The 26,335-nt window shown below is 45.4% G+C and overlaps 1 protein-coding gene across 2 annotated transcripts in view; it reads left to right on the forward strand.

The window, feature by feature from the left end:
• Window positions 1-21,345, forward strand: part of babam2 (BRISC and BRCA1 A complex member 2) — a 62,753-nt gene extending 41,408 nt beyond the window's left edge. For both annotated transcript variants that reach the window (XM_071918947.2, XM_071918948.2), the window contains exons 7-12: window positions 1,826-1,935; window positions 12,419-12,518; window positions 18,098-18,168; window positions 18,329-18,411; window positions 18,645-18,798; window positions 19,780-21,345. In XM_071918947.2, the coding sequence (XP_071775048.1) occupies window positions 1,826-1,935; window positions 12,419-12,518; window positions 18,098-18,168; window positions 18,329-18,411; window positions 18,645-18,798; window positions 19,780-19,843 (582 nt within the window). In that variant the 3' untranslated portion in view covers window positions 19,844-21,345. The remainder of the gene's footprint in view (window positions 1-1,825; window positions 1,936-12,418; window positions 12,519-18,097; window positions 18,169-18,328; window positions 18,412-18,644; window positions 18,799-19,779) is intronic.
• Window positions 21,346-26,335: the final 4,990 nt, after the last annotated feature.

Below are 26,335 nucleotides of genomic sequence, written 5' to 3' on the forward strand. Positions count from 1 at the left end.
TGGTTCTCATCCATCTGTTTACTCCACCCCGATCTAAAAGAAGCATCCGTTAGATCACCTTTAAAGACGAGAACGGGACTTGACAGCTACAAACTGGAGCAAAACAATCATTTCCCAAAACCCCACAGCCACCCCGACCCCGCATCCCCACGCTTATTCCCATCTGTCCCATATCGTCAATGGCGGAAGCCGCGAGCGCCACTGTGAGACAGAGAGCACTTCTTGTTTACTGATGCAGACTATAGTGATGTGAGCTGATTCCATCAAGCAACACTTTTGGATGCCACACACCCCGACGTCCTTCACTGCCTCCCTTCTGCTCCTTATCTCTTTTACCCCCTAATGTATCTGCCATGACAAGGCGGACCGCCTGACAGACGAGGGAGCTGCAGCCATTGTTGGGACTGTTGATATTTGCACATGCTGCAATATGAATACAGACTCAACAGCTGCTTAATAATGAGCATTACATTAGCATTTCCATAGGGGAAACTTCTGACTTTTCTATAAAACCCAGCTGAAAAACAGCTGCTTCATTTGCTCATGACTCATGTTATGCAAAAATCATACTTTTCCTCAAAAGCTGCATATATATAACCAATCTGACCCTCCACCATTGACCCCCACCCTACTGCCACTCATCCTTACCACAGTCTGTATCCCACCCACATCCTTATAGCTGTAGTCTCTAGTTTTTTGTCTTTTGTCTTGATTGTTTTAGAAAAGTGCAATAAAAATTAAGTCATCATTATTAATACACACTATTAATATCAATGAATGCCATCATTGATATCATAGTGATGATATATTGCATTGTCTGCGTGTTGAACTGAGTTGATGAATGTGTTTCTCTTGAATCTGCGTAGCGGTTTCTAGCATTTACTGCATTTCAACCACCTACGTATTGTTCAGCAGATTGGCAGTTTGACTATTCTGACAGAAGATAGATGATAACCCACTGATGTGAAGAAATATATTTAACAGCCTGGAGGGTCATTTGAACACTTTGAATTAAGCACAACAGTGATAACAATTAGCTCCCATGCAAAACAATTAATCTCGCTTGATTTGGAGGGAAAATGCCCAGCGAGTGAATTCCTGTTCCGCCCACTCGACCGTTTCGAGCAAATCGACGGATGGCTTCGGCCTCGTCAGCGGCAGACCCCAGCGCGTGCGATTAGTTAACGGGGGGTTTGATCACGTCGGAGGCCGCGTCGCTCGCAAACTGGTTGCGCTGCGCCTCTGTCCATAGCGTATGGTGGTGCGGAGATTTCCTCTCACCACGGCGGGCAGCGATTATCACAAATGGATGAGTTCAAACCATCTGTGAGACATTTGATTAACGCCGCCGAGCTCTTTTCATGAGAGAGAGAGCCCCCCAGAGTGGTGCTTCATGTGGAATTGCGCTAATGACAGTCCCTCGCAAATAGCCACGCTCTAGGAAAAACACCACAGAAAGAGAAATTCGAACTTCGGAGAGTCTCTCCGAGGTTCGTCGCGAGCAGCTCCGGGTGGCCTCTGCATCCATCTCACACATGATTTGATTGGCGCTCGCAGTCATCAGTTCAGCCTCATGCTGCAGCTGTTGAAGTTAATGTGGCGTGAAACAAAACAGATGTTTCTACTGGTGTCGTTCCTGCTCTCCTTTTCAATCGTTTTTTTTTTTTGGACTCGTGCACTTGTTGTGTGGAGATAGACTCGAGCACAAGCGGAGATGCGAGGCCGGGGCCATGTGCGTTCAAGCCCGACATCATCATCCTGGTGTTTAGCCTAAGGGTGATGTGTTCAGCGATTAACGTCCCCACCTCTTTATTCTCTTTCTCAGGACACGGCGTTGGACCCTGGAGAGGACGTGGCTCTTCTCTCAGTGAGCTTCGAAGATGCTGAGGCTACCCAAGTCTTCCCTAAACTCTACCTGTCCCCCAGCATCGAACAGTAAGTACATCCATCGATCGAGTCGATCGATCGGTCCTTTTCAGTCTGCAGGACCAAATTTCATGAGATTTCGGGACCTTTTGGAAAAATGTTGGGAACATAGCTAAACAATGAATATCAATTGATTGTTCGCTCCATTGACAATGAATGGGAGGCTGGTGTTTTGGACTGTTTTACCATTTGCATCCAAATGAGCGTCATTTCGTTGTAGTGCTACTAACAATAGTAGGATGTGGCACAGTATCCATAAAGTTGGTCTATCGTTACCGTTCATTGTTATTATAGCAGCTCCATAAAGTGTCGCTAGATAAAACAACCAACTGGAGTCCTTCCTCTGTTCTCTCTAGCTTTGGGAGAGACTCGTTCATTACCGCAAATCTTGCACTAAACCATCCGGGATTACAGTTACTGCATGTAAATTCTGTTTTAGGATGGGTTTTCCCTTAAATCAAATCCCCAGGGTTTATGAACCCCAACTGTGACGGATTCCACTCGGGGCAAGATGAGAAAAAGTGCAGCAAGTTCGAGGCAGTAACCCACTGTGAGGACGAGACACCTTGAGAACCAAAGGTGACCCGGGCCCTCACAATCAGTGGGAAACTGATTGTGACTTGGAGGACGGCAAGGCGCGGCGGACGGATTAAGCGCGACTGCATTGTGAATCTAGCGGCGCGTTATGTCATCGTGAATAATCCCACATCCCCGCGTCTGGACTCATCGCTTTGGTTCCTCAAAAAACAATAAGGAAAGAACAAAAAAATGAGATGGATGACACACAGCGTCTGAGCCAGGGATGACTGGACGTCTGCAGACATCTGGGGTGTTAGCGGGACAGAAACTGTCTGTGTGTGTGTGTGTGTGTGTGTGTGTGTGTGTGCAGGCTTGTGTGGAATGTTTTCTGTGTGTCTGTGGGCATTGTGTGAGTGGGTACTTCAGCAGTGTGTGTGTGTACTCTCTTTTTGTTCATCTCTTATTTTTTCGTCCTGGTGCATTTAGTGTGTATGTGTGTGTTTGTGTGCATTTGTCAGCTTACATTTGGGTGTGTGTGTGTGTGTGTGTGTGTGCGTGTGTGTGTCTGTTGTCATGTGTGTACATCTATGTTTGCGTGCATGCACCGGTATTTGAATAGGCTTGGCTCTCAACACAAACTCTGTGTCTGCATGTGTAGGTGTGGATGTAGGCGTGTGTGTGTGTGCGTGTGTATGTGTGTGTGTGTGTGTGTGTGTGTGTGTGTGTGTGTCAGGTATGGGCCCACTCTGACCTCAGGGCCCCACGGTCTGGGCTTTCGTGCTCAGAATAATCTGAGGCTGATGTTTATTTACGAGCACACGCCCCGTCGCACCAGGTTAGGAGACCTCTGCCCCCCCCCCCCCACCTCTCTCTCTCTCTCTCTCTCTCCCTCTCATTCTCTCTCTCTCTCATCCCCCTCTCTCACCACATTCTCTTTTCATCCTCATCTTCCGAGCTTCTCAGTGGCTCCTCTACTTTGTCTTGCTGTCCAGTTTTTTTTTTTTTGTGTGCGTGTGTGAGGGGGGGGTTATCTCTTGCTATAATCAAATCATTCCTTCCCTCTTCTGTCCTTTTCTTCTCCTTGCTCCCATTTTTTTGCACTCCCTCCATTTTTCCTCTCTCCCTCTGCAGCGCATATATATCCGTCTCTCATTTTGCAGCTCAATCTCCGATGCACAAACACGGATGCATGCACACACTTAAAAAGACACACTTCTTCCCTAATATATGTTTAGATGAAGTATGCCAGGACCTTATCCCCATACACTAATTACACACACAACACACACACACACAGAAAAGGTTTCCTACCCCACTGCTCGTTCTGCACACTTCTTTCTGCATGTATGTGAGATTTAAGCTTTCTGTTTTAATTTAATAATTGTAATTCAACATCTTTGCTCGCTTCGTTCCATTCATAGTTTGCTTACGGGCCTACGGAGCAAATACATTAAATGTAAACAAGGCGGAGGGATACCAATCGAGTGATAAGGTATACTGTATATCTTTCTTTCTTCTGTTTGCAATACCGCACAGAGGAATGTGCTGTTGGTGTTTCGACGGATGCCCCTCTGAGCCGCGAATCCACTCGGCTGAAGTGCCTTTGATCATGAGCGCTGTTATGGTGTTAAGATGGCAGTCCTCCATCACGGCACAGAGCGATGTGCGGATGTGCTGTGTACGTTTATGTGCCAGCATGCATGTGTCTTTGTGTTGCATTATGGAGCTGTGTGCCTGTATGTGTGTGTGTGTGTGTGTGTGTGTGTGTGTAACTGACCTTACCTTGGCTCCAGACCAGACTGAAGCCGCTCCTGTGGTGTTGGAGGCTCTCCTCCTCTGCCAGTTGCGTGAGGAGAACAGACAGAAGGAGGCTAAAGGCAGTCGAGAGGAGAGCAGGGAAGGGGCGGGGGGGGGGGGGGGGGGGGCTGCTGTGCCGGGGGTGGAGGAGGAGGAGGAGGAGGAAGGGAGGAGGGGGGATAGTGGAGATGAAGAAGGAGAGGCTATACAACAAACCTGCCTCATCTAAGCGCTCTAAGAAAATATCAAAATGTACGTAGAGCCAAGCCCTCATTCAACGCCCCTCTTCTCCTCAACGTTTTTTTTTTTTGTCCTGAGATATTTGCAGATATGCATATCAAAGCCGTGCATGCGTGCGTGTGAATGTGCCGCACTACATGCTTTTGTGCGCCTTTTTGTCAGCTGTGTGGGAGTGTGTTAATTCACGACCCGGGGCGGAAATGTACGTCTTTACCGTTGTTTGAAGACAAGCGATTGTATGTGTTTGTGCATGAGCGCGCTGGATGTAGTGCACATCGGCTGTGTATGCTACTTAATTTAGCATGCGAATGTGTGTTAGCCAGCCTTTGGCCGTGCGTCTGTGTGTTGCGTCTGTGTGTGTGTGTGTGTGTGTTTATGCAGATCCGTTACCCAGTTGTCCTTACTGACCCTTGTTAGTCTTTGGTCTTGTGTAGCTGCCCTTTATCTCCGAACTGGCCCCGGCAAAGTGGAAAAAATAATGTTCTGTCTATTTCCATGTGCCTGTATGTCTCTATTTTCCTCTGTCCAGCGTGTAGGATGTAGCCAAGTTTAACATCGACCCAAACTAGCACAAAATTTTCACAAAATGACGTTACGGCATGGTAAAATTCACATTAAAACAGCTTTGGAAACTGTTTTAACTGATATTAGAAAGATATTTAAGTTCTGATTTGACAAAACGATACAGGCAGCAGCTATGAACGCCTCAAACGTCTCAACTTTCATTTTATTGCTGTATTTATACAGGTTTTCGATGTTGGTGCAGGCCATATCAACATCTATTCAATGTCAAGCTGTTTGCTGGCTTTCTTTCTCTCTTCTTTCTCTCTTCTTTCTCTTCATCCCTCTGTACCTCTCTCTACTGCTCTCCTCTCCATCTCAGTTGTTTAACTTCCCTTTTTCCAGTTTTTAACTCCGTCTCCTCGGCCTCATCTCTCCTGCCTTCCTCCCCGTTCCTCGCATGTCTGCCGCCTGTCTCTTTTTCTCTCCGTCTTTCTCTATTTTCTATCGCTCTCTCTCTCTCCTCTGCTGATCCCTCTGGCTGATCCTCAAAGGGAGCTGAGAGAGTGAGTGGGACTTAAAAGAGAGAGAAGCGCCGCGCTCTACCCGGCAAGGTCGTTCCTCGCTCGACTGAAACGCAGCGAGGAGAGGAAAAAAAAACCACACACAACACACGGGAGAGGAGAGCTTTTCCCTCTCTCTCTCTCTCTCTCTCCTTTCTCTTTTTTCCCTGCACCTCTCCTCTCCTCTCTCGCTCTCCCGTCACTCCCGAGCCGTTTGATATCTCACTTCCCTCTCTCTCCCTTCAGCGGCCGCTTGGATCTGAGGGCTCTGCGCGAAAACTCGTAAGCCCCCCTGAGCTACGATGTTATACCTCTGCCTCCATCCCCTCTACCTCTCTCTATCTCTCTCTCTCTCACTTTCTCTTCCTCTCTCTTCAAACAGCCCATCGCTCTGTAATGTTTTCTGGCTCGCGGAGCAGCCTGGCAAAATAAAAGATGTCGAAATGCGTCGACTGACACCCACGTTTTTACCAATAATGTACAGCGTCGACTGTAGCGCCGGCTCCTCGCTTTGATGGGACCGCACCGGCACAAATGCTTCTTTTTTTGTAGAAACTATTGATTAAGAGAAGTCGAGACCCAGTTCTCCTGTAAGTCTTAGAGGTTCGCTCAGATTATTATTTTTTTTGTTCCTGTTATATAATGTTTTCAGGGCAGCTTATGTTGAATATTCAAGAAAGTGACTTTGTGAAAAGCATGATAATCATCGGTGTTATGTTCTGTAGATCCTATGATTTATATCCCCCACTTGCATTTGTAAAACCTGCAAAAATTCCAATGCAAATGTATTATGAGAGAGGCCAGAATGCACAAAATGTAAAAAAAAAAAAGACAAAAATGCCAATCCATAACGCATTCCAATCAAGAGAAAAGAAGAAAACGAAGCAAAATCAATACAAACCAATACAAAAACATACAAATATTAAATAGTCAAATATTATACGGGAGCATTGGAAGCTTTTATTGTCAAGCTGATTCATTTCTTTCATGAGTAATGATGCAGTGGAGATGCTGCTGTGATCAGACAACCCTAACCCTAACCCTTGGATAGGAGCTATTAGTAAAAAAAAATGCCCTTAGTCGGGGTTTAACCAAGGACTCCGGTATCTTGAACAGGATATCGCTGAGAAAGGGCGGGAGTTGGGTCACCGGGATCAAGTGGGAGTCAGCCGGGAGTGCGCTGGCTCTGATCCACATCTCCGGGACGGCACCGAAGAGACCGAGTCCAATTAAAGGCGCGATCTCCGTGGTTCAGCTCGTCGGACGGGCAGCAGATCTTCACAAGACGCTGGATCAAAGATATCTGGTCCCCGTGGATTTCTGAACATCAATCTCACACATCAAACATTTTCCGCAGAGCCAACATTGCAGATAGAGTATCCCTTTATGAGGCTTTAGGCCGCGCTGTGTTTTTTTTTTTTTTTTTCCCTCTTCATTTTCATCATTTCACAGTACGTGGAGGAAGCCGTTCTCCAGATGGCACGAGACAGAGGATGATTTCGAACTCATTGACTCTCTGGTAAAATCTCTTACCCAACAAATTTGTGCTTGACTGTTTATTTTGTACACGTGGGACTCTACACATCATAAATGAGCTTTGTTTTAGTTTTTATGTTTCAGTCAAGTGTCCCTTTAATGCTTTTAAATAGGTAACCTGCACCAAAAAAAACCTTTTGTGTCTCCTTCTCCGCTCTTTTTCCGACCGATCCCATCCCTCCTTTTCATTTTCACTTCTACTTCTCGTTTACCTGATTGTGCTCCGCGCATGAGGCGAGTTGGATACATCTCTCCTTCCCCCAGAAAACCTGCTGCATTGCATAAAAGAATCGAGTGGGCACCGTCTCTGCCCCCAAACCAGATTTAGGAGCCCAGAAAAATCAACACAGAGAGACAGTTTTAGGCTGCAGTGCACTAATGTTTGTGTATCTGCATTTGCCTTTAGGTGCCTCTGTGTGTGTGTGTGTGTGTGTGTGTGTGTGCGTGTGTATGTGTGTGCCTGCCTGTGTGTCCGTGTGTGTGTGTGTGCGTGCCCGAGTGTGTGGGTGTACCGTTTGTGTGCGTGCGTGTGTCCCCTCTCCAGGGTTCTTCGAGGTGTTTTATAGTCTTTGAAAATCTTTGAATTTCGATCAGATATGTTCAAGGTTTTCGCGAACATCTTGTCACAGTCAGAAATTGTCAGTCTGATGAAATAAATTCACTACTAACCCGGCAGACCCGCGCTCGATCGTCTTAAGATGTCGGCGCCGACGCTTTCCTCGCTCCCCGCCACTTCCCCTCATCTCCTTGTCACCTTGAAGGCTCTTGTGTTGTTTGTCTGCGCGTCTGCGTGAAGGAGATGTAGCGGCGCGCTTTGTCGTCGGTAGCAGGCTCTCACAGACGAGTGGGCCATCTTTAATCGCTTCAGTCGGTGAAAGAGTCTTTGCTACGTACCTTCACTCAAGTCAAAACACTGCTAGATTTGACCACGGGTGAACTGGTAAGTAGCGTGATTGCAAGTTCGCAATGGATTCGTTTAATGGGTATGAATGCTTTATGTGTTGTACATATTATATATAACATATAAATGTTATTTATGTAGCACTTATATAAAAGCAGAATTTGCAAAGTGCTTTACAGGAGGGCGAGAAAAGCGAAATACATGAGGAGAGAAAAGGAAATGCAATCAAGAGAAAATAGGGTAAACGAAGAATAAATACGTAAAAAACAAAATGACATTACAAAAAATAACATGAGACAACGCAAGAGTTAAAGTGGGCAAGATCAAAAACAGTTACATAAAAGCGAGTGTATTAAATTGCTGTAATAGTCTGTGGCCTTCAGGCAGGGTCACAGACTAAGTAGACTATAGAAACCTTAAAGAATCCCTAAGATGCATTTTTCTCAGCTGTCTATTTTCCAGATCCGTGTCCTTATTCAACCCATTAAGTTTACAAGAGAGAGAGAGACCTTGCAGGGAGTCTCAAAGTGCTGCACCTGTATAATGGTCGACTCGACTGACTCAGAGGGGGCGCCGTGAACCTTCTTCTGTATCGCAAAGCACGTGGCTCCACTTTATGCTACAAACTCCACGTGCTGAGATTCATTATGCCACAGCCACCATGGGACCCCAGTTCACCCAGCTCGTCATCATCGCCATGACTTCGCCATGACGCTTTGCTTTCGGGGACAAGGAAGTATCAAGGGACAGTTTTTTTCTTCTTTCAGTTTTCTCAGCAACAACATATTTTGATCATCATATACTAATGAGAGAAGATAATGTTTGTGGCCTGGGGAATTTATTAATCTGGTTTTCATCCAAATGGAAGATGAATGGGGATTCCGAGGGAAATTCGGCAACGCTATGCCCGGGATGGTCACCTCGTAACAGCAAGGCTACTGACTCCTACTGCCACGGGCCAAGGGTGCCTTGTCCGGTCACCGAGGAAGAACAGGGCATTATTTGGTCAAAATGGTCAACAAGCAGACTCATATCTAGGTCTTTGAGGAGCCTCCAGGCCCTTTGAAAACGAAGAAGGCAATCAAAATGGAAATGCCGCCGCTTTGAAACTCCATTTGAATCTGCAGACGTTCCTTCCCGGCCTTATCTGTCACTTCGGTAATGAGGCGTGTCTGCGCCCTCTTTCCAACGGAGTCCTTATCTGCTCTCACGCTGTCACTGATACCGCACTGTCATACACTCACACACACACACACACAAACAAACAAACCGCGCTTCGTCACCATCCACCTGAGTCACTGAGGATAATCTCTCGGGTTGATGAAGTCATAGGCAGCCCTGTCACTGTACAGCATGAGTGTGTGTGTGTGTGTGTGTGTGTGTTTGTTTACATGCGTACATGTGCGCTGTCTACTGTAAATATGTCATACCGTAGGCTGCGTTGCTCAGAGGGGTTTGCGGTAGGCAGCATGTCCGCATGATGACTCCGGTGTGTGTGGGTAGAGTGTCGAGAGCGGTATCGCCAGTGCGGGCAAGAGCCAGCGACACCTCAGGGTGCCGTTTGGAAAGAAATAACACCATTGTATCAGGAGCTCTCCTATAAGTAACTCATTGAGGGGATTTTGTGGCGATGCAAATCTCCCACTGAGAGTCCGATAACACTGGGATTTGAAGAATTTAAGATGCCATATGTAGAATTTTCTCATGATCAAATCGTAGCCCCAATAATCTGCTTTGTGCTTTTATTTTCGCCTATTTAGACATTTTCAGGTTTATTATGCAGCATAGTTTTAAATCAGATAATATCTTAACTTTCAGGGAACATTTTACCTGTTAACTGCTTTCTATATACTTACTAACTTAACTATATTTAATACATTGTCTGGGATTTTTCCTTTGACCTAGACTCTAAACAGACATACAGATGCCTCCAATCAGTCAAATAAGTCTACAGAAGCATCAAAAGCCCTTTTTAAGATCAGCAGCAGTATCACTTTGGTGGGAGTTCTCTCAGCCCACCGTCTGGTAAATATTTACATGCGTCTGTGCTCATTGCGTGTCAGTTGTTTTAATCCTATATCATCCTTGTGGATTGTCATAATCTGCTCAAATGTGGGGTGCAGGTTTGAACACATAAGCTTACAGCCTAGTCTAATCCGCACCCTCAACTTGACCTTGAGATAAAGTGTTGCTCCTCAAATCAGTTTTGACACTAACCTGTATGCAGTTTTTTCACTGCCTTTTCATTGAAACGTGTACAGTAAAGCTTTGGTTATTTTTAAGAAAAATTTATCCAGCCAACATTTTCCAATTGAGGTCTTTGAGTCTGCCCAAGACCAAGACAGTAAACTGTCCAACCAGTTTCAGTCATGTTGGAGAACTTCTCCGCAAGTCGTATTTTGGATGTTGGAAGACCTCATATAGTTCTGTTTCATGCCAGTGAGTAATCGGTCTCCATTCAAACGGGCGTTTCAGAGGCGCGCCATTGAAATACAAAATGCTGCACATTTGTTCACATGCCTGCCATTGACACAAATGAGTGACGAGCACACCAATTTAACGTCTAGCGTCTGTATTTTGTGCCTCTGTCCGCATTTCCATCTGAATGATACGGAGCTATTCTTAGATCTGTGGGTGGATAGATGGGCATCATTTAGATTTCCACTTTCAAAGGCTCTTCTCCTCGTCGCTGTAAGCCACTTTGAATCGACCATTTGTTGAAGCACGGAGAAAGGCTAATGCTAATTATCTGCACAAAGCCTACTGTAAATGGTGGCTTTGGAGTTCTTGAGAAAACGTTGTTGACAATGCAAACAGCTTCGTGGCAGTGGAGAAGACTTATTCAGTTAAGTGTCAGTTCTGAAAAGACTGAACTCAGACCAGTGATCTGGAGTAAAAGTTAACATGTCTTTGATTCATTGTGAAAGCGCCATGGGTGTGGTTGCAATCTTCAGCAACATTTTGTAAATTTGGGCTATCAGTAAGAACTTCCCATGTGTGTCAAGGATGACGAATCATCCGACAAGCATGCAGCTCCTACACACTGTACAGTGAACATCTTGCAGTTGTTCTGGACACACCTCTCAGACCTACAGTAAGTACGGTCAAGAGTCCAGTCATTGCTGATCGGCCCCTTCCCGCGAGGGACACAACCCAGTTCATCCTTTTGCTGACCCTTGTCAGATCATCATCTTTTCCCATAAACCTTTGTGGTTTTGGGTCAACAGATGCAACAGATGATGCTATGCTCCATCTTACTCCTCAATACTCCCACTACTTGCCCTTTGGTATGTTCAGCATTACACAATTCATCTCAGGGCAGCTTCTGTGTTCGCTACTGCCTTTCAGTCTGGGAAAATGTCAAAACATGGAAAATATTTCCTTACACCATGGAAACAAAAGTCATTTTTTCATGGCCTAGGATGGATGATCTGTGATGGACTTGGTGGGATCATGAGTGTACTCTATGACTCAACGAGGCTGTGTTTCACCTTTAGATGCTTTCATTTGATAATTTCAACGTCATACACTTTCTCATCAATCAAGAACATGCCCCAGGGCTGCATCTCAACATATGTGACCTTTGACACTGGACATAATGTTGCATGATGCATGCTATTTACATGCATCATGCATGCTTAACCTAGCAAACGGCAGTCATCCACTTCAGCATTGCTCTTAAGATAACATAACAACGTTCCTAAATGCCCTGTGACTGTCCCACATAAGTGCTGCAACCAAGGATGAGATAAAAATAGAAAGTAAAGAAAGAATTTCTCCACATGTACAACGTGGCTATTTGTCTTAAAATGAGCATTAAAAGCCAATGAGCAGTTCTACAGACCTCTAACTCGACCTCAGGTTATTCCCTTTCTTTTTGCCCCAGAGCAGAAAAAAATGAGGGAATGACTACTTCGGTCGGTTAGTCACTGGGGAGCCGCAGCGGCAGTTTTCTGATTAAACAAGCATGCACTAATCACAAATGGAGCAACGCTGCAGGATTGGATCGAAAGGACGTAAAAGAAATAAATGAACGAGTGAAGGGGAAAGAGGAAGAAGCCAGGGTCATGAGTCACTCTTTTTTTTTTTTGAATCCCGCAACTTCTATGGACAGTGGCAAATTAATGTGCTTAGTGCTCGGATTGTGTTTGGTCCACAAGTCACACTTGTTTCCACTAGGTCAGAGGCTGTCCCAATCATCCTTTTAGTGGCGGACAGAACATGCCATGGCTTTGGTTTCACCAAAACCTGATTATGGCAGTTACTTTGAGTGGAGAAATTTCTGTTTTCATCCTAACTTGGAGTTACAATGAGCAATGGAAGAATAAAGAGAGACTAAACTCGGACTATATTTGAAATATGTTGATATGGTTACAGTAACTGTATGATAGCTGTATAGATTGCGGCCTAACTGTTGTCTTATTTGCTCCATCAGCGCTCTGGGTGGCTCCTCAGCACTTCATATCCCAGCATTCCCCAGTGGAGGCTGCCTCATTGACTACGTCCCTCAAGTGTGCCAGTTACTCACCAACAAGGTAAACGTATTTATGATCCACAACCTGTATTATTTGCGCACGGTGTGGTTGAACACTCCTTGTGCGCTGTGTGTATGTGGATGGGGTCTTTGAGTACGTTAAATGAGCTATTGTTACTTTTCATGTCTAGCTCTTTTTAATTATGTGTGAGATTCCTTACTGTGTGTGTGTGTGTGTGTGTGTGGGGAAGTATGGAAGTGTGTGAGGGGCCTTGGTCCGGTAATATATGCGTCCACTCAGGAATGTTTGTTATCAAGCTGTATGTGTGTGTGTGTGTTTGTGCATTCACGCATGTGTGTCTGGCATCTGCCGACGTGGGTGTACTGGCCGACCTCCATAGGCTGTCTGAGCGCTCCTTGGCCGCCGCAGGTTGACAGGTAGAGATGCAATGTAGACACCATGTAATGCCAGTCGCCGCTGGGGCATTGCCCATCCCCCGCAACCCCAACCCCCCCGCCCACACACACACACACACACACAGAGACACACAGACACACAGACATAATGCACACAGATACCCTCCATCTCTCTGTCCTCACCTGGACTCTGACCAGCGCCCTCGGGGAGGCTGGAACACTCTCGTCCCTGCCTGACCTGCATGCCTCTGGTTGTTTGAGCGCAGCCTGGTCAGAGCCGCTCCCCCCACCTCCCCGCGAGGGAGGCTCAACTCTTCCAGGGTCAGGGAGGCCACAGCCCGAGACTGGGAGCGCATGTTGAAAAGTAGACTGAACAGCAGATAGAGACAGAGTGACACAGGGAAGGAGAGGGGGGCTTCCTTATAATGCCACCATCACTGGCATTTTATTAGCAAGTGCTAACTTTAGTGCACATTGCAATAAATATCTTGTCCCCACCCCCGTCCCATCCACTGATTTCACCTGGAGGCATTAGCTACTTGCACTATGCTAAATACTCAAACCAATCAGTGCACTGCGTGTCAGCACATGCCACCTGCCGTTGTGAAAATCACCATTTTCCAAATTGCGAGATTAAAAGAATTTCAAATGAATTAAAAGGAAATTTACCTGCTGATGTTATTAGCTGGTAATGACCTGCTTGGAGCTGTTGCCTAATTTGTAACCAGTGTAGACATTGTGCTAACAAAGATTCTTGCCATCTTTGTAAGGACAATCTGTGCAGTCATTTTGTTCTCCTTTTAATGCATTTATCACCATCAATTATTTCCTCCCACTAATTCCAGACGCGATGACTGTATTGACACAATTAACACTGCCGTGCACCTGAACCATGACTGGCTGTTTATGATTCTTCCGGGCGACTGCAGCACCTGTTGCCTGCATCACTAACAGAATCACCCTTCACAATCAGCCACAAAAGCAGATAAAAGGGTTTTCTTCGGGCCCATTTTATTCCAATCTTCCTGTCTGCGTCTGATGCGATGTGTCTGGCAATGTGATCAGCTCACACAAGGCAAGGCTTCAGCTGCTTGCAATCATTACGCTTATTCATTTGACCTGATAGTGAGAGCGAGATAGGAATGTGGCCTATGAGAGAGAGGCTGAGAAAGTATAATTAATAACAATAATTAATTGCGGAGAGCAGTGTCTGCTTCTACAATTATTACTATTTTCTAAGTTGGTCTTTATTACATTCTCTCTATGTCTTTGCCATCCTCATAAAAGATCAATGAGCACCAGTGTTTTCACAAAGGCCCCATTTACACCCAGTATTACTATTCAGTCTGTATCCGGATGTGCTATCTGGATAATGATCAATCCAATCACACCCTTTGCATTTACACCTGGAGCCGGATGCATAAAACTCATCATTATATCATAAATCTCAATCATCCTGAATTTGAGCGCATGTGCACGAGCCTTATGCCCACTCCCACAATTTGCCATAAATGACACACCTCTATTTAACCTGGTTTGGACCTAAAAGACTAATCGTCATCACGGGCCAGAAAATCAGACTCACTCTCTCCTGTCTTGGCAACGTCTTCTAACAGCAGCAAAGCAGCCGCTGTGTCGTTACGCACTGCCATTACTCACCGCTTTATATTGTGAGCCATAACAGCCGAATGATTGATCACACATGAGTAGCTCTTTTTATTTTATTTATAATCCGATGTGTGTTATTATTATTCCCACATTACTGAACGATTTGGGTGACAATATGTAAACCTGTTAACTTGCACTTGAATAAGAACTATACTTGTTATATGAAACTCTATTGAGACCTAAAAGGCTATTACGGTGTGCTGAAAAGATTAAGGCTCCAAATAAAATGTCGGCCAATAACAAAAACAAGCGTGGTGCACAGCCTGGATTTACTTTTCATTTGAGGCGGAAAGAGTCGTCTTTTTCAACTCTTCGGTGGGAGGCAGCAGGAGCGACGGCAGGTTGTTTCTGCCGCCGCGGATGCGACTACAGCGGGAAAGGAGCGCTGGCTGGTGGGAGCAGATCGTGCCGGAGTCCTTCGGTGTAGCTGAGCGGAAGGCAAAACTTCAGAGTGAGTCATGACTCTTCTGCCCCGTGGGCGGGACGTTCTCACAAAGGCGAACACAGTGTACGGATTGCATTTACACCTGGCCGACCAAGATCCGATCGCAGTCGGAGCCAGGCCGCCTCCGGAGGCAGATCCGATCGCAGATCCGATCGCATTCCCAACGCGAGCCGTGTGCGTTCACACCTTGCGTTATTACATTTGTTTTTCCTCATTCAGGTGCTGATCGCATTTTAATACCAGGTGTAAATGGGGTCAGTCAGACAGAAAATGAGCACAAACGTGTTCAGGGTTCCCAGCTCTCTCAAATAAGTGATTTTCTTATTTTTTATTTCCAATACAGATTTTGAAATTGAAATAAAAAATATCAAAACAGCCAGTAGATTTTTTCAGATAATCACATAAAATTGATTTATAAGATGAAGTTGCAGTCAGATAATAGGTCGTCAATCCTATGAAATATGAAACCTGGGGGAGGTGTGAATGAGCGAATGCACAAGTGACAGAGGGAGGAGAGATTTCTTAATAACCCAGCAGGAAGCACTTCCGGCCCTGTTGCATCACACTCCCTGAGGACACATGCACAAACACAATAAACGGGTGCGCGGGCGAACAGTCAAGGGTGCGGACGACTTGAATACCTGCGGAGCAACATCACCTGTCTTTCATCGCTCCAACCTGCAGGCAGCCGGTAGGAGCGGCCCGGCTCGGCTTCGCAGCGCCGTGACAGTGGAGGCGGGGAAAATGGGGTGGGAGATCCTTTCTCGGTGTGGGTGTGTGAGTTCAGTGATCCACAGTTCCCTTGAAACAGGCAAATGCGCACGCTCGCACACACACACCGTAACTAAACAAACAACGCCTCTCGAGTATGTGGGCCTGCTGCTTTTGAGAAAGCTAAATTGCCTCCCCCACTGTCCCATGTAAACAAAACTGAATAGTGAATAGGAGACTGAGTCACAACGTGTGTGCGCACACGCGAGTCTGTGTTTAAGAGCTCTTGCAGAGATGAGACCAGTCACACGACTGTGTGTATCAGAGATTACTACTTTCCCCTTTCACAAAGTGCTGTCATTCATACATGGTCGCAGTGAGTAATCACAGCCATACAGCAGCAGTAGGTAAAGCAGCGCTGCATTCCAGCTCCATCCATGATGTATCCTGTCCTCCGCTGAACCTCACAGTGTTAACAGAGGTGTTTTTTTAGATCGCACACAGCAGGAGGCGAGCGTAAATGTAAGGCCCACTGTTTTACATACAGTAGAAACTCCCTTACACAGACAAAGGGAATTCAGACGAGGGAATGACTGAAGCTCATTCTACTGGGCCACCTACAATCCTGCTAAGGTTCAGTCTGGCCCGGTGAAGGCAGCCGGTCACCTTCATGCTGCAGCCCGGCCGGCCGGCTGACCGCGGGCCTTCTCACCTGCCCGGGACGCTCAGCAGTCAAGCGAGCCCCGAGCCTCTCCTCCCAGGACTTAAAGATAATAGTTAATCACACCTGTCAACACGCACTAAACACATGTTGGCCATGCGTTCGCGAGGGGAGAACTTGTGTTTGCGTCTATGTTTGTGAAGGCATAAAACGGGGGAGAAAGTTGTGTGATTGGAGTCAGCGGGGTATTTGAATTCCAGGGTTGTAATATTTGAATACGTCATCGTCGGCCTAAATTCCAACTGAATCGCTCATTCACGGCTTTCATTTAGGCGTGACGTAGTGAATATGAAATGTACCATCACTAAGTGTAGGTGTGTTCAGTGTAATTTCTTTCAAATGTCAGTAATGGCTTTTGACAGTTTTAAACAAGTGTGAACACTTGAACACTTCCAAATCGTTGCTTTTAACCATCAAGTCATCCTGACAGTTATTCCCATGCGACATGAACGCAGCATAAAACTGAACCTGCTGTGTGGCTTTCAGTCTCCATTAAATGGAGAGCCGTACCCACTGTTGGGTATAGTGTGTACCTGTTATCAGCATATGAATGGTGGATTTATGTCAGCCATTTCTACCATTTACTGAGGGGATTGTGAGGCAATCGCATCAAGCAATCTCACCTGATATATAAACAATTATGATGATTCATAACTGTGTGTAATTGTGGTTGGCATGTGTTGTGTGTGTTGGGTTTGTTGTAGACGCAACAGTAAATGGCTGCAGATTTGAAATGTTTGCCTATAATGTAATGTAGTGTAAATCTGGCCAGACCTGGAAAAGCAGGTTTCAAATGTTTCAGATACTTGAGTTGACTTGATCTTATCTCTAAATTGGGCACATCACATGCAAGCTGAGATCATTTGAATCATTTGAATTTTAAGTTTCATTTTGATGCAGATATAAAAATGAAACAGTGGTGTTCTTTACCATCGGTAGAGGAGGAAATGCCATGAATTGTGTCGTTTCACCAAAACATATGAATGTGGGGTTGTTATTTGTTTCATTTTCTTATCTTTATTACATTACTTGCACTTACAGTTCACAGTAAGTTTGATCCATGTGCATGTCCACTTAATATGCCAAACATGTTTTGTTTTCATTGCATCTGCTTTAATAAACATAATTGGGCATCACATCCCTAAACAGTTAATTTAGTTAAAACAGTTAAAAACAGTCTTTTTTCTTAGACTGCCCATTTATAGTTTTAGAACTTTCATTAGCTTTGTTCAATCAGAAATAGGCTGCTTTTGACAGATTTATGTTTCTTTATTTTGGTGGCTAGATCTTATAGCATTAAAAATGTCTTAAATAGTCTTAAATTTGGCTTTCTGAAATCTGCAGTTATCCTGTTCACTGTAAACTGTCAAACAAAGCTAAAATGTCAGAAAAATAATCTTAAAAAAACTGAGATAACTACACTTTTCGGCTGGAGAGCCGTAATCAAATTAGTATCTAGATGTTGTATTTTATCTACCAGCGCAACTAACACCTTCCTTTAACTCAGGCTCTCTTCCAGCTCAGTTGCTAATAGTTTTCAGCTATTATTTTGCTCAGCTCTAAAGCAAATAGCACTCCCATGGAGCCACTGCTGGGCTTCAAATCCTGTTTTGCTTTTGCTATGCGGTCTACACTTTACACAGTCTATATAGCAACCGCTCCACTGCCTTCTCTACAGGTGCAGTACGTGATCCAAGGATATCACAAGAGGAGAGAGTACATCGCCGCCTTCCTCAGCCACTTTGGAATGTGAGTCGACTATCGAAGGCCTCGTCCTGCACAATCAAAATAACCTGTTATCCTGTCGTGTTTGTGACTGTCTCTGTCTTTCTATGATAAAGTACGTAAGTGTGAAATGACATGCTGTGATATATTGGTGTGTGTGTGTGTGTGTGTGTGTGTGTTGCAGGGGGGTGGTGGAGTACGACGCCGAGGGATTCACAAAGCTCACTCTTCTACTCATGTGGAAGGACTTTTGCTTCCTAGTCCACGGTGCGATCACACAAAACACACACACACACACTCTATCACCCCCCCCCCGACTGTCACCGCTCCCCCTCCAGCCATCACACATACACACACGCATACCTCTCACACACACACAAGCTGGGGCTCGTTTTTATTGATCTGCCCACATCACCTCCTGCCGCCGTTATTTTATTAGCTTCTCTCTCTCTTTCTTCGCCTCTCTCTCTCTCTCCCTCTCCATTCTCCCCTCCTCTTAGTGGACCTCCCGCTGTACTTCCCCAGGGATCAGCCCACGCTGACCTTCCAGTCGGTCTACCACTTCACCAACAGCGGTCAGCTCTACTCCCAGGTGCAGAAGTCGTACCCCTACAGCCCGCGCTGGGACGGCAACGAGATGGCCAAGAGGGCCAAGTAAGTGGAACCGTCCCATTACGGATCAGTAGGATCAGCACAGGAAAGTATATAATGTAACTGTTAACGTTTGATATTCAAGATATTCCCACTTCACTCTCTACAACATCAAAATTTGTCCCACGTTTGAAAATTCCAGTGATGCATTTTAAGACGATAAAGCCCGATAAACCTGTAACTGATTCGCCAATTTGAGTCATTTATGAAGAGTAATGTGGTTTACGATATGCTATAGATATGATATGGGATAAGACTTTATTGTCTGGACCGTGCTGCACCCAGGCCATTTGTTGATATCATTCAGCGATTTTATTCCACCCTCATTATACATAAAGTGGCGTGACCCCATTAAGGTGAATCTATAGGCGACGTCTGCGGCCTGAATGGTATTTTGCTCTCTGCATGGCCAGTGTAAATCTTGTCCATAAGGTTAATAACTGCTGCGAATATGTGAGGCATCTGCTCAGAGATATGAATCACCATAGAAGGACAAATATATCATCTCTTTTTTCTTACTCATGAGTTATCCGTCTATTTATTTCTTTACTTATTTATTATGTGGTCGGGCTTAATTTGTCCATGAAAAGGTGGACAAAAGGGTCTTAAAAAACATACACACACACACCTGGACGCTAGTATCACTTAAATATGTGGCTTGTAGTTTGATCATTTTGCTTAGAGTTTTTTCTTACAGTATTTCTCCTTTTATTTGCACCACAAGTGTGGAGAGTAGTTATCTATGTATAGATGTGTGTTTGTAAGAAGTAAACACATTCTGCTTTTTATCTGCTCTTTGATACATGCTGAGGCTGCGACTCGCCAAATGCATTTGTTAGATGCTTTGAAGCAGTTGAGTTACGATTATTGTCACATTTTTATATTTTAATTGGTGTATTGTGTATCTCTCTCTCTCTCTCTCTCTGTCTCTCTCTCTCTCTCTCTCTCTCTCTCTCTCTCTCTCTCTCTCTCTCTCTCTCACAGAGCGTACTTCAAGAGCTTCATCCCTCAGTTCCAAGAGGGAGCCTTTGCCAATGGGAAACTCTAGTACTCTCTAGCTTAATAGCTCGCCTGGAGAGTTGCCTGTGAGAGAGAGAGTGTGTGTGTGTGTGCGCATGCCTTTGTGCACCTGTACGTGTGTATGCACGGACTTGACATTTGTTTGTGAAATGTACTGTACTATAACTGTGCGGCGAGGAGAATGACAGCGCGCTCATTGCACACAGACTCTGTGGATTCCAGGTTGTACAACCTTGAATTTTGTCGCCTCTTGTTCGATGCCTCCACTTTTTTTATTATAATTGTAGGGAAGTAATGTGGCGCCGTAAAAGTTAAGAATATATCATCTGCACACCGCAACGTGCTACGACACCGTCTCACAACATTTGCATGAAATGAGCGCGAACTCTGAAACAACAGATTACATGCTGTGGACATGAAAAATGTGAAGATTTATGTTCCTCCACTACGAAAGGATTATGTGACAATAGCAGGAATTAGACTGAAAGAATTAGCCAACAGTTAAGTTAAAGCCAGTAAAACAAGTTTGGTTGCAGTTGAGGTTAAAGTTCAGCAACTAAACAATTTGGTCTACACCCATCCACCTGCCTGAACTCCACTCCCTTACTCTCCACTGCATTTCTATTTCACAATACTGCCTTTTTCTAGCATCTAGTGTCTCCTCCATGTAATCCTTTCATCACGGGGAAGCGTAATTCTCTCACTTTTTGCACACGCAACACATATTTGCATTGTAAGATATTGTGCTCGTTTCACAAAATTTTGCAAAATGATAAATCGTTCCTCACTGGTTGCCGGGACACTGGAGACGGCCCTTATTGTGCCGAGTAGGAAACCCCAAACTCTTTTGCCTGGAACCGGACGCGACGACCTGTACAATCTACCTAACGATCACTAGTATTGTCTTATTGTGTTTTGCCAATGGCGGCTGGTTCTGAGCATTCAAATGACAAAGGGCTGGGCTCGCAACACTCCGCTCACAGACGCAGTACCGTGAAAGGGCATTTGTTGATATGTAAACCATATGCAAATCACAAAGAGAGCTGTAGGGTCAGCGCAAGAAACCTGCGTCTACTGTTTGACTTACATGATTGTCCAGTTAAGCTCCATGTTGCCCCCACTGTTTATGTAAAAATGCTATTCAACTTTACTTGTCATGAGTAGACGCCTTTTGTCGAGATACTGTACCGTTATTACCATTTAAAATCCTGTGATGTCATTTACTGGCATATTGACAGTACTGTAAGTTACTGAGGGATGTGGTGTTTTGCCAAAAATTGTATCCCCTAAAAAATGTGTTTCCCCTTTTCGGGAGCTTACTTTCGTTCTTTGTAATCCCGTGAAATGTTTTTAAAACGTTTTACCGTTTGAAAAGCAAGGAACTCAATCCACAAAAATCGATATGATTTTATTTTCTTTCCTGGTGTGAAATGGAGGTGAAGACCAAACACATGTTTTTAGGGGAAACATATTTTGGCACAAAATGTATTTTTTGTGTCCTGTCTGTCAGATAATAAACCTTGAAATGAGACCCTCTTGAATGGCTAGGTGTTCTTTCTTTCGTGTTAAAGTTTATTTGTATAGGACATTGCCTCACAAAATGCAGCTCAATGTGCTTTGACAGAATAAATAGGCAGAAAAAATACAGCAAAAACAGAAAATTGTACATGTACATAAAAATGTACAGCTCAGTGTGTTTCAAGTATTTCAAAACAGTAGTATTGATTTTAAAATGTGTACATCTCAGTGTGTTTCACATATTTAAAAACAGTAGTATCGATTTTAAAATGTGTACATCTCAGTGTGTTTCACATATTTAAAAACAGTATTATTGATTTGAGATGCCATGAATTCGTAAAGGAGAATATTTTTAGCTGGCCACTAATGTGCTCGTGTTTTTGAAAGCAAGTAATAAGGAGCCACAGCACAGGGAGGAGTGTGTGTGTGCGTGTGTGTATGTGTGTGTGTGCGCGAGCGTGCCCCTGCATGGGCGTGCATGAGCAATGCATGTGTGTTTGAGCGAGGGAGAGAGGGTGCGTTTGCTTGTTTTCATCATTAAACATGAGGGTCATAGTTAGGGGTCTCTGCTGGCCCGAGGCGCAGCCCTTTGCTATATTTATTGTTGGTAATGCAGCAACTGTCAAGTCTAATTGGGAACTATAGGGTGAATGTATCTGGGGCATTTAATAGCATCAAGGCTCTTAATAAAATAATTAAAAAGCAAGATTCTTTTTGTCTTTTTCACTGCCCCGCTCCATGTTTCTTGCTCTAACCTTTCCCGACCCGCTTTCAAAACGTCTCCGTCAGCCGCGGGACGAGCCGCTCTCGATTTGGAGAGCTGGGGGGAGGGGTTGGGGGGGGTGGGGGGTTCACAGGAGGGGGGTAGCGAGATGATGGGTAGCATCTTTAACGAGCGTGAGAGCAAAGAATAGTTTAACTTGACAGTCAACTCCGGACGTCGAGACTTTTGCACTCAGAATGCACGGATTGATTTTCAATTATGGTGAATCTCGCCGCAGATTTAGCCCTTCTTCTTCTGAACCTCAACGATCTGAACGGGGGTCTGGGGCTTACTTTAGCTGAAACGACACAAAAGAACGACTGAATCATTAGCTTAAATTGCTAAAATCACTCCCTCGAATACGGTCCGTGACATTGCAGTGAGGGTAAAGTACACCAACTTACATAGTCCATTTGAGAAAACGCGTTCACCCAGGAACTTGAAGTCAATCCTTGATGCTGACCCAGGTTGACATAAGCCCTTTAAGTAACTTGTAAACAATTCCGTCCAAAATGGCTCAAACTGTGTCACTTTGCGATGCTTAAGTCACATCTAGTAAAGGCCTCCTCCCTCAAAAGTGCCGGCGCCTAAACATGGCTCACCTTTACACGCTTTTAAGCAACTTAGCGTGGATTTATCCGGTGTAATGATCCTGTGAAGGTGCTGCTCAAGGTACCTTTTGAAGATGTGTTTCTCAACCCCCTGAATCACAGTGCAGAGGTCTGCCAACCCTCCAAGCTAATACTCCAAATCCACTAATCCAGCCGTCTTTAAGAGATCTCAATGGCAGTCGGATGGAATAATTAAAGGCTGGAATAATTAGCTTGGAATCTCTGGACGGGGGATGATTAAATTGATGCAAGCGGGGGGGGGGGGGGGGGGTTTGTGGTCAGGCCGAGTTCACGCCTTGCTGGGCTATGGACAAGGATCGAAGATGTAGCGGTCATTTTCCCTGAATGCATGATTCAAGTGTTTTTTTACAATGTTTTACTCCATCGTGTGGCTTGAGGTGAGAGCGATTTCATTCACTTCCACCTGAGCCTGGCTGGTGGTGGTACAGCTAATCGAACCAAAGCCAACCAAGCAAACTAATGAAGGAAAGACGGAAGGCGCGGGGGTTGCGGCCTCACTGGGGGCGAACCTCCCCGCTCCAGAAGCAGGTGTCCCCAGCTGAAGCGAGCCGGCGACATGAACATTAGCATTAGATTAACACGAACTGCTCCGGTGACAACCCTATAAGCGGCTAGCCGCGAGGCGGTAAGGACCTGCCAGCCCCGGGAACTGACAAGTGTGTGAAACAGGATCACTTAAAGCTCAGCAACGGCACCTTCCTGGGCAATAACCCGGAGTTAGCTTCTTGGCATCAGTCACCCCGCTTCACCTCGAGAAGTAGGGCCACTCGCCGGGAAACTTTTTTCCGCGAGTAGAAAAGTGTGTCGACGAGCCCGAGGAAAGTTCTGGGACGCGGGGGAGAGGTTATACGGAAAGATAAAGATAACAAAAAAAAAAGGTTGGACAAAGTAAGAGAGTGATTGAAACTCCTCTTGCCAACCTGAATCATCACCTTGCGCCCAGAGACGGTGAACAGACGGGGCAGCAGCAATTGTGCGAGGTAATCGGAGGGAAACGAGGAACATCCAAAAGGCCTGAATATGTCAGGGAGCGGTAAAGGCGGGCGGCTGCCTTCCAGATTGTTTACTTTCCCCTCCCATCACCGTGTCCGAGTCGCCCAATCTGTCAGCCTCGCCTGATTCTATTTTTCTGCCTTTTTTTTTTGTACCGCCGCCTTTTGACTTAACACATTTCCCCTGGAAAAGACAAAAGAAAAAAAAACAGTTAGGCAACTGAAAGAGCGGGGGTGGGGGGGGGAATCACAAACTCCAGTGACTGTGGGGTACTTTGTGTTTTGTCTGCAAGTACAAATTCAGAGTGACATATGGGGAGTTTTTCTTTTTTTTTTTTACCCCCCCTTCTTCAGTGTGTGTGTGTGTGAGGAGGAAGGGGGTTGAAGAGGAGCATGTGGGGGGGGGGGCATGCAGCATTTGCGATGCGGCGTAGGGTTGTTGATGCGAGCCATGTTGAGGATGATGGAGCTGAGAGGCTTAACTAATTTTGGAAAGAGAGAGCAGGAGGAGGAGAGCGGAGGGGGGATTTGGGGCCTTTTGTTACCGCCTGTTTGATCTGGGAATTTAAAAAAAAAAAAAAAAAAAAATGGCCCAGAGATGTCGTGAAAAATGAGAGAATTACCGCTCGGGTCCCTCACTCTTCTTTTTTATCAAACCGAAGTAGCGGGGGGATTCTAATGCACTCTCCGTCAAAGCGGCAGATATTTTTCCCCCCTCTTGCATACAGATAATAACTGGATCTCGTTAAACCCTGATTGTTAATTGCTAATTACTCCGCGTACATGAGAAGCCAGGAGAGCGTGGCTAAGCCGATCAAATGAGTCCTTCGCTCCGGAGCTTGTAGGTTTTCCCGTTTTGTCTCCCCCTCATGTTGTTTAGGCGTTTTGGATGAGCTTGTTTTCGATGGCTTTTGACAAGATAAAGACAGATTTTTTGTCAGGAGGTGGTTAGGGGAGGGTTTTTTGGGGGGTGGGGGGGGGGTAGAGGCAGAAAGGGGGTGGCTCTCTCCTCACATTCCCCTGGGTGCGATCATAGACACTTGATTTAAAGCTTTCATGGGTTAACCAAAGCACATCCCTCAGGTGTTTTTTTTTTTCCTCTGGAATAGAGTGCGCTCGCTTCCCTGTTATTTAGCGAGCAATTTGGCATCGGCTCAATGTGCCCGATTCTAGTAAAAGATGAGACTCAATTTGCTTAAATATACTCAAATTGGCACTCGCTTTGCGTTCGCTTTGGCAGTGAGGGGATTCGGGGCCTAATCGAGCTTTTAAAGGTAATGTTTGGCAACAGTCGCTCATTTGCAAAAGTGTTATCTCAGGATCACTTTATGTTTAGCGGCTGATTTAGCGAAATGCAGGGAAATTGCTCCGAGACAGAAGGCGAGTGTATATCGTGTAAGTAATTTCCCTTTCAGTGCTGGGTACACTACATCATGGCGTTCATTGACTTTAATTAACTCCTCTTGTTGTTGTATGTGTGTGGGGTTTTTTTCCTCCTTGGCGGCCGTCGCCTTCCCTCTCACCCCCAGATCCCCCCCTCCTCCTCCCTCCTCCCTCCCCCCTCCCCCCTCCTCCAGCAGCTACCTGAGGAGCTGTCAGTCTGGATTGCCGTGCTGTCGGTTCAGCCTGTCAGGCTGAGGGACGCGTTCTGATCGGCCGCGGACACTGATAGACCTGTCAGGTGAGATGACAGCCGCGAGTGGAGACGCACACAGACAGGTACATGTAATGTGACAAGACTCCTCCATCCCTCCCACCACCCCCTCCCTCACCCTCTTCCCTTCACTTCGCTTTGCTTTCCCCCTCCCGAAATAAATAAATAAATATGAATATCCATGTGTTGGAAGTTTGGGAGAGCGCACGAGGGGATGCGCATGTTTCCTGACGAGTTGGAGAAAACTTTTCCCTTGAGCCTGAATGGATGTGATGTCAAGTTTCGTATATTTTCAACTTGAATTTTGAGCGTTATGTTTGCTCACCATAACACTGTCTGTGTAGAAATTAAGTGATTCTTTGCACAATATGATGCACAGTATAACATTATTTATTTATCTTACAAGACACTATAATAACGCTGCTGAACATGATCCAGTTCTTCTACAGTGTGGAGACTATGGCTGCGTTCACACTGCAGCTGAAAGTGTCTCAGTTGTAATTTTTTTCCCCCTCTCATGTCACACAGATCTGATGTTTTTGAAAGTGCGAACAGCAAAAAGCTGAACGGAGTCACATTTTTTCAATTCTGATCTGGACCACATGGATGTATGGGCCATAATCGGATTCCGAGGCACGCAAATAACATGCCACTTGTGTTCGAGCACTCAAAGCGGGATTTGTCAGCGTTGCCATGACAATAAGTAAAGCTTTAAGTACGTAAATCTCATTCACCTGAGACAATTGTCATAATTTTGCAGCTTGGCTGAGCCAGCGTTAGCATGGAGGACAGCGAGACACAACAATGGAAAGAAAGCGAAACGGCCGACTTGATTGGCCCGCCTCAATTCAGTCTAAACACAAAGGCACACACTGTAACTGAAATGTGTTGGAGAAGCATAGGTACAAAAACGGATGCGATGTCTTTTGTTATTGTGGCTCTGTGTACGCATGTCTTTTCA

The sequence above is a fragment of the Centroberyx gerrardi genome, chromosome 17, assembly GCF_048128805.1.
Source record: "Centroberyx gerrardi isolate f3 chromosome 17, fCenGer3.hap1.cur.20231027, whole genome shotgun sequence".
NCBI classification, from domain to species: Eukaryota; Metazoa; Chordata; class Actinopteri; order Beryciformes; family Berycidae; genus Centroberyx; species Centroberyx gerrardi.